Source organism: Lissotriton vulgaris, chromosome 1_1 (assembly GCF_964263255.1).
Source record: "Lissotriton vulgaris chromosome 1_1, aLisVul1.2, whole genome shotgun sequence".
Classification (NCBI taxonomy): Eukaryota; Metazoa; Chordata; class Amphibia; order Caudata; family Salamandridae; genus Lissotriton; species Lissotriton vulgaris.
In genome coordinates, this window is record NC_141685.1 from 877786450 (window position 1) to 877795385 (window position 8936).

Genomic DNA, 8936 nt, shown 5'->3' on the forward strand with positions numbered 1-8936 from the left:
GTACACATTGTGAATATTTTGCTATTTTATATAGCACAAACTCGACCCGAAAGTATCAGAGCGCTGTACGCGAGCACCAGTTGCATTACGGACGGACACCATTTTTAGGCAGAAACGCAGGATGTCGAGGCTGCCAAGACTCGAACGCGGATCCCCAGCTTCAGAGTCGGCCGTTCCAGCCCTTAAGTCACGAGAATGGCTGCGCTGCGTCTCATTTATCAAAGCCCCTGCTTTCCCGGAGTCCCCAGTCAACCCGGCGGATTCACAGCTCCCCAGTTCCCCACTTCCATGCTTGAGTACGTCATCCACTCCACGGTCTTGCTTCTGCAATCTGGGATTTGAAGGTTTTTTTCTTCCGTGGTAAAACGAGGACTACAAATCCAACAATACAAAGACATAACAAGGGGCCATAGACACAGCGGGGGTGGGGGGGAGGGGGGGGGGGGGGGGGACGGACAGCGGGAGGGGGGGGCAGGGAGGCAAGAAAATTAAACAAGCCGTAGACGAGCCAAGGCCCCAAGCCAAAGAAAATCGGAAATAAAAAAAAAACATCAGTTACAAGCATCCCGTGCAAAGCGAAACATTCACAACACGGGGCAGCAACTAGACACACAAAGTCGAGAAACAAACAGTTAAAAATATAAACAAAATGCATCTTACCTGAACGCAAATAAAAGCAACACCAATCCGGCTGAAGGCACTCCTGAAAAGACGAAAACAACACGGAAAAAATTAGAAAAAATCTCAGGAACGCCCACGAGTCGCCTCGCAGAATGACGGACGCCTCTGTTTTCCAATGGCTAGCCTCCATTTATGGAGCTAGCCAATGGAAAAAGAGGCGGGACAAAGCCCACATACTGCAAAACAAAAGATTTCGCCTGCGCGAAACAGTGCTTCCGCAGCTTTCGACAGGCGAAACCTAAAAAGTGTGGGCAGAAGGTGAGGTGGGGAGCTAGAAGGGGGAAGGAAGGGAGAGAATCGGGTGCTAGAAAAGTTTACGCTATATAAAACTGCATTAAGTAAAATAAATACTTGCACCCATTCACAGCATAATCTGAAAAAGTGTGGGCAGAAGGTGAGGTGGGGAGCTAGAAGGGGGAAGGAAGGGAGAGAATCGGGTGCTAGAAAAACTCGAGGAAGATTACTTCATATAATTTTTTACTCATCGTTTTATTTTAATTATAACGGATCTTTGTGCAGAGTAAGTGTGTAGAGTGCAGAGTAGAGAGTGCAGAGTAGAGAGTAGAGAGTGCAGAGTAGAGAGTGCAGAGTAGAGAGTGCAGAGTAGAGAGTGCAGAGTAGAGAGTGCAGAGTAGAGAGTGCAGAGTAGAGAGTGCAGAGTAGAGAGTGCAGAGTAGAGAGTGCAGAGTAGAGAGTGCAGAGTAGAGAGAGTGCAGAGTAGAGAGAGTGCAGAGTAGAGAGAGTGCAGAGTAGAGAGAGTGCAGAGTAGAGAGAGTGCAGAGTAGAGAGAGTGCAGAGTAGAGAGAGTGCAGAGTAGAGAGTGCAGAGTAGAGAGTGCAGAGTAGAGAGTGCAGAGTAGGGAGTGCAGAGTGACTAGGGAGTGCAGAGTGACTAGGGAGTGCAGAGTGACTAGGGAGTGCAGAGTGACTGCAGAGTACTAGGGAGTGCAAGGGGGTGCAGAGTGACTAGGGAGTGCTAGAGAGTGCAGAGTGACTAGGGAGTGCTAGAGAGTGCAGAGTGACTAGGGAGTGCTAGAGAGTGCAGAGTGACTAGGGAGTGCTAGGGACTGCTAGGGACTGCATAGTGACTGCAGAGTGACTGCTAGGGATTGCACAGTGACTGCAGAGTGACTGCTAGGGAGTGCATAGTGACTGCAGAATGCTAGGGAGTGCATAGTGACTGCAGAATGCTAGGGAGTGCAGAGTGACTGCAGAATGCTAGGGAGTGCAGAGTGACTGCAGAATGCTAGGGAGTGCATAGTGACTGCAGAATGCTAGGGAGTGCAGAGTGACTGCAGAATGCTAGGGAGTGCAGAGTGACTGCAGAATGCTAGGGAGTGCAGAGTGACTGCAGAATGCTAGGGAGTGCATAGTGACTGCAGAATGCTAGGGAGTGCAGAGTGACTGCAGAATGCTAGGGAGTGCAGAGTGACTGCAGAATGCTAGGGAGTGCAGAGTGACTGCAGAATGCTAGGGAGTGCAGAGTGACTAGGGAGTGCAGAGTGACTAGGGAGTGCAAAGTGACTAGGGAGTGCAGGGGAGTGCAGAGTGACTAGGGAGTGCAGAGTGCTAGGGAGTGCAAGGGAGTGCAGAGTGACTAGGGAGTGCTAGGGAGTGCTAGAGAGTGCAGAGTGACTAGGGAGTGCTAGGGAGTGCAGAGTGACTAGGGAGTGCTAGGGAGTGCAGAGTGACTGGGGAGTGCAGAGTGACTGGGGAGTGCAGAGTGACTAGGGAGTGCAGAGTGACTAGGGAGTGCAGAGTGACTAGGGAGTGCAGAGTGACTAGGGAGTGCAGAGTGACTAGGGAGTGCAAGGGGGTGCAGGGTGACTAGGGAGTGCTAGAGAGTGCAGAGTGACTAGGGAGTGCTAGGGAGTGCTAGAGAGTGCAGAGTGACTAGGGAGTGCTAGGGAGTGCAGAGTGACTGGGGAGTGCAGAGTGACTAGGGAGTGCAGAGTGACTAGGGAGTGCAGAGTGACTAGGGAGTGCAGAGTGACTAGGGAGTGCAGAGTGACTAGGGAGTGCAAGGGGGTGCAGAGTGACTAGGGAGTGCTAGAGAGTGCAGAGTGCTAGAGAGTGCAGAGTGACTAGGGAGTGCTAGAGAGTGCAGAGTGACTAGGGAGTGCTAGAGAGTGCAGAGTGACTAGGGAGTGCTAGGGACTGCATAGTGACTGCAGAGTGACTGCTAGGGAGTGCATAGTGACTGCAGAGTGACTGCTAGGGAGTGCATAGTGACTGCAGAGTGACTGCTAGGGAGTGCATAGTGACTGCAGAATGCTAGGGAGTGCATAGTGACTGCAGAATGCTAGGGAGTGCAGAGTGACTGCAGAATGCTAGGGAGTGCATAGTGACTGCAGAATGCTAGGGAGTGCAGAGTGACTGCAGAATGCTAGGTAGTGCAGAGTGACTGCAGAATGCTAGGGAGTGCAGAGTGACTAGGGAGTGCAGAGTGACTAGGGAGTGCAGAGTGACTAGGGAGTGCAGAGTGACTGCAGAGTACTAGGGAGTGCAAGGGGGTGCAGAGTGACTAGGGAGTGCTAAAGAGTGCAGAGTGACTAGGGAGTGCTAGAGAGTGCAGAGTGACTAGGGAGTGCTAGAGAGTGCAGAGTGACTAGGGAGTGCTAGGGACTGCTAGGGACTGCATAGTGACTGCAGAGTGACTGCTAGGGATTGCATAGTGACTGCAGAGTGACTGCTAGGGAGTGCATAGTGACTGCAGAATGCTAGGGAGTGCATAGTGACTGCAGAATGCTAGGGAGTGCATAGTGACTGCAGAATGCTAGGGAGTGCAGAGTGACTGCAGAATGCTAGGGAGTGCAGAGTGACTGCAGAATGCTAGGGAGTGCATAGTGACTGCAGAATGCTAGGGAGTGCAGAGTGACTGCAGAATGCTAGGGAGTGCAGAGTGACTGCAGAATGCTAGGGAGTGCAGAGTGACTGCAGAATGCTAGGGAGTGCATAGTGACTGCAGAATGCTAGGGAGTGCAGAGTGACTGCAGAATGCTAGGGAGTGCAGAGTGACTGCAGAATGCTAGGGAGTGCAGAGTGACTAGGGAGTGCAGAGTGACTAGGGAGTGCAAAGTGACTAGGGAGTGCAGGGGAGTGCAGAGTGACTAGGGAGTGCAGAGTGCTAGGGAGTGCAAGGGAGTGCAGAGTGACTAGGGAGTGCTAGGGAGTGCTAGAGAGTGCAGAGTGACTAGGGAGTGCTAGGGAGTGCAGAGTGACTGGGGAGTGCAGAGTGACTGGGGAGTGCAGAGTGACTGGGGAGTGCAGAGTGACTAGGGAGTGCAGAGTGACTAGGGAGTGCAGAGTGACTAGGGAGTGCAAGGGGGTGCAGAGTGACTAGGGAGTGCTAGAGAGTGCAGAGTGACTAGGGAGTGCTAGGGAGTGCTAGAGAGTGCAGAGTGACTAGGGAGTGCTAGGGAGTGCAGAGTGACTGGGGAGTGCAGAGTGACTGGGGAGTGCAGAGTGACTAGGGAGTGCAGAGTGACTAGGGAGTGCAGAGTGACTAGGGAGTGCAGAGTGACTAGGGAGTGCAGAGTGACTAGGGAGTGCAAGGGGGTGCAGAGTGACTAGGGAGTGCTAGAGAGTGCAGAGTGACTAGGGAGTGCTAGAGAGTGCAGAGTGACTAGGGAGTGCTAGAGAGTGCAGAGTGACTAGGGAGTGCTAGAGAGTGCAGAGTGACTAGGGAGTGCTAGGGACTGCATAGTGACTGCAGAGTGACTGCTAGGGAGTGCATAGTGACTGCAGAGTGACTGCTAGGGAGTGCATAGTGACTGCAGAGTGACTGCTAGGGAGTGCATAGTGACTGCAGAATGCTAGGGAGTGCATAGTGACTGCAGAATGCTAGGGAGTGCAGAGTGACTGCAGAATGCTAGGGAGTGCATAGTGACTGCAGAATGCTAGGGAGTGCAGAGTGACTGCAGAATGCTAGGTAGTGCAGAGTGACTGCAGAATGCTAGGGAGTGCAGAGTGACTAGGGAGTGCAGAGTGACTAGGGAGTGCAGAGTGACTAGGGAGCGCAGAGTGACTAGGGAGTGCAGAGTGACTAGGGAGTGCAGAGTGACTAGGGAGTGCAGAGTGCTAGGGAGTGCTAGGGAGTGCAGAGTGACTAGGGAGTGCAGAGTGCTAGGGAGTGCAAGGGAGTGCAGAGTGACTAGGGAGTGCTAGAGAGTGCAGAGTGACTGCAAAGTGCTAGGGAGTGCAGAGTGACTGCAGAGTGCTAGGGACTGCAGAGTGACTGCTAGGGAGTGCAGAGTGACTGCAGAGTGACTGCTAGGGAGTGCAGAGTGACTGCTAGGGAGTGCAGAGTGACTGCAGAGTGACTAGGGAGTGCAGAGTGACTGCACAGTGACTAGGGAGTGCAGAGTGACTAGGGAGTGCAGAGTGACTAGGGAGTGCAGAGTGACTGCAGAATGCTAGGGAGTGCAGAGTGACTGCAAAATGCTAGGGAGTGCAGAGTGACTAGGGAGTGCAGAGTGACTAGGGAGTGCAGAGTGACTAGGGAGTGCAGAGTGACTAGGGAGTGCAGAGTGACTAGGGAGTGCAGAGTGACTAGGGAGTGCAGAGTGACTAGGGAGTGCAGAGTGACTAGGGAGTGCAGAGTGACTAGGGAGTGCAGAGTGACTAGGGAGTGCAGAGTGACTAGGGAGTGCAGAGTGACTAGGGAGTGCAGAGTGACTGCAGAGTGCTAGGGAGTGCAGAGTGACTGCAGAGTGCTAGGGACTGCAGAGTGACTGCTAGGGAGTGCAGAGTGACTGCAGAGTGACTAGGGAGTGCAGAGTGACTAGGGAGTGCAGAGTGACTAGGGAGTGCAGAGTGACTAGGGAGTGCAGAGTGACTGCAGAATGCTAGGGAGTGCAGAGTGACTGCAGAATGCTAGGGAGTGCAGAGTGACTGCAGAATGATAGGGAGTGCAGAGTGACTAGGGAGTGCAGAGTGACTAGGGAGTGCAGAGTGACTAGGGAGTGCAGAGTGACTAGGGAGTGCAGAGTGACTAGGGAGTGCAGAGTGACTAGGGAGTGCAGAGTGACTAGGGAGTGCAGAGTGACTGCAGAGTGCTAGGGAGTGCTAGAGTGCAGAGTGACTGCGGAATGCTAGGGAGTGCAGAGTGACTGCAGAATGCTAGGGAGTGCATAGTGACTGCAGAATGCTAGGGAGTGCAGAGTGACTGCAGAATGCTAGGGAGTGCAGAGTGACTGCAGAATGCTAGGGAGTGCAGAGTGACTGCAGAATGCTAGGGAGTGCAGAGTGACTGCAGAATGCTAGGGGGTGCAGAGTGACTGCAGAATGCTAGGGGGTGCAGAGTGACTGCAGAATGCTAGGGAGTGCAGAGTGACTAGGGAGTGCAGAGTGACTGCAGAATGCTAGGGAGTGCAGAGTGACTAGGGAGTGCAGAGTGACTGCAGAGTGACTGCAGAGATTAAGCTAATGGCAATGTAAATGACAATGCCATTTATTTATCTGTTTTCAAAACCAACACATAAATACAAATTTTGTCATTTACAACGCCAATAGCTCTAACTTTTCCAAAGGCGAAACCATTGCATTGTAAATGCTTGTTATTAACTGCAGATGCTGCACCACCTGCCCTTTTCCCTGTTTTATGGTTCCAAATTAGTGAAGCACACTTTCAATATCCATAATTATTCAGTATTGCTCTATGTCTTGGGGCTCCGAAAAAATCATGTATAAACTAACGTAAGACAGCAAGCGTGACACCTTTATTCAGCTCCATGTGTGTCATGTCTGGAGGCGGGAGAGAGGCGCAAGGGAGGCCACTGGTACTACCTGCCAGCATTCAGGAATGATGGCTGTAAGGGTTCTAGTTCCAGTTTGGTCCCTGGGGAGATTCACAAGCAGACCCATCTGTGTTTAGCGAAGAGTATCCACCTGAAAGAGTGTTACTGAAGGTAAGAAGCTTGTGTATTTCTATAGCACAAACCCAGCCAGAAAGCATTAGAGCAGTGAGCCTAAGCCCTCGGATATTATTTTAGGATCATTTTTATAGATAAAAGATTATAAAGGGAGATAGGTTACTATTATGTAGGGTGGTAATGGTCTTTTTTAGAGGTTTTTTTTTCAGTTCCTTTCCGATGTACTCGTTCCATATTCTGTGAGTGTAAATGGAGAAGGCCTGCTTTATTTTGTTTTTCTTTTCTTTGTTTCCATTCTGGCTGTGACTTGACTTTTGGTATGACAACGCCTGTCCAATGTGGTTAATTTCTCTACCAAATATGGAGGGTTGCCTTTTTTGGTGGCCTTGTAGATGAAGTAGCTGTCCTTTATAATGCTGTCTTTGAGAGAAGAGCCAGTGTAGTTCCTTCAGTGTTGGGGTAATGTGGTCACATTCCTTCAGAACTTTAATGAGACTAACTGCAGCATGTTGGATACCTTTAAGGAGAGGGAGGTCAGTGTGGTGTCGAGATGGCCTTTAAACAAATCATTGCCTCCATTCAGGTGAGAGAGGATGATAGCATGGACTGTTTTAAAGTTTTTTGGGGTATGAATTATTTAACATTTTTTTCAAGAGCAGAAGCAGTTACTATGTTTTGTTCTTTTTGGTGTTGTGTTTGAAGAAGAGAATAGTGTTTTTTATTTTTCTGTTTGGAAAGTAGTCGGTGGCGTAGAGGTGAAGCATCTAGGTTCATATCAGATAGCCAGGTTTGAATCAGTTGTTGTCTGGTGCTGTTGGTATACAAGAGAAATTCAGTAGTATGAGTTTGAGCCCTGGGTATGTGCTTGACATTGAAATTCTGCATTAGATTGTTTTTAGATTTTGAGTCTCTGACTATATTGATGAGCCTTGCTTTTGCTGTCTTTGAATAGGTTCCAAAAAGTTCCATGTAGAGAATGAAGATGGTGGCTGGGCAAGAGAATCTCAATGAGTTTGTGGAGGGAGGTGAAGTAGGAGGTGGTGTACCAGTGACTTGTTTCATGGTGGCAGTGTAACACACCTCTAAGAAGGAGGCAGGGAAACTAGGGTGAACAAATAAAAACAAGCTGGATGAACACAAAGATTAGGGCTCACCGTCTAGCTACCCTCTGGAATCCTATATCTTCAAATATATACGTGTATGAAAAAAACACATGTAGACTCAATTCTTCACCCTGGTTTCTTTGTGATGAGAATCTTTTTTTTTTCTTTTTTTTTTCTTTTAAGATGAGATGAGAATCTTAATATTGCTTTCCCACCGTCCTGATGTTGAAGATACAGGTAATCATTTCTCTGTTTCTTTGCAGGCGCCTGGGGCTATTGGGGCTCTATAAAGGGCTGGAAGCCAAGCTGCTGCAGACAGTGCTCACTGCTGCCCTCATGTTTATGATTTATGAGAAGCTGTCTGTGGCCACATTCACCCTGATGGGCCTGCGGACAAGGACTGCTCGTTGAGCCGAGGGGCTTGGGCTGCACTCGCCAAGCCAACAAATAAAAAACATCGCAATGGAATCAAGAATCGGGCACCTGGAGAGGAGCCATGTCATTCAGTACTACCTCATGAGTATTAGACTGGACATGCCAAGAGACACAGCTTCTTCTCCAGAACAAACATGGCAAGATTGTGGCAGTGGGACCAAGGAAAGATAGATTATCCTTATTATTATTTCAAGGGTGACACAGATTATGTATTCTAGACATAGGGCGCTTGGGGCTTTGTTTTAATAATGTACAGGTATTTACAGATCATTTCGTCAACCAGTGGACATTGTAGAACTGAGCCAACAGTGAGATATGCTGTCAGCAGTGCCCCAGTGTGGGCCAGCCACCCCAGCTTCCTTGTTTTTTTAATCATCCAAATATATTTTCTTTCCTGCTTTGTCATTTTGTCTTTTTTATTGATCTTAAACTGTTAATTAATTTCTTTACTGTGTGTTTTAGGAGAGAGTTCGCTTATGTCACACTATCATTAAGATGTCATTCTTTGAGCTCAACAGATTTCCCCTCAGAACTTAGTGATAGCTTCAGAATTAGAATTATGTCTGTGCCAGACAGTGACTGTTACAGGTGAATAGTATTCCCATTGTCCCTTTTAGCAACATTTCTCCTAAACCAGGGTACATAGTCTGTTTCACCTCCTCCCAGTCGGTCCTGTTTGCCGCTGGAGAAGAAACAACATGGGCTGTTTTTTGGTGGCTTTGTCAACCAGTTATTTTTTCCTTTAGCTTGTCTTCATCTCTCGCTTTACTGCACACCTACTATGCCAAGAAAATCTGTTTTCCACTGCTGAGCTCCATTCTCTCTAGTTGGTCCGTACCAGCACT

The 8936-nt window shown here is 49.3% G+C and overlaps 1 protein-coding gene across 1 annotated transcript in view; it reads left to right on the plus strand.

Annotated features, from left to right (window-relative positions):
• SLC25A17 (solute carrier family 25 member 17) overlaps positions 1-8496 on the plus strand; it is a 337066-nt gene extending 328570 nt beyond the window's left edge. Inside the window, exon 10 of the mRNA XM_086958413.1 lies at positions 7920-8496. Coding sequence (XP_086814539.1) covers positions 7920-8067 — 148 coding nt within the window. The 3' untranslated portion in view covers positions 8068-8496. The remainder of the gene's footprint in view (positions 1-7919) is intronic.
• The last annotated feature ends 440 nt before the right edge of the window (positions 8497-8936 follow it).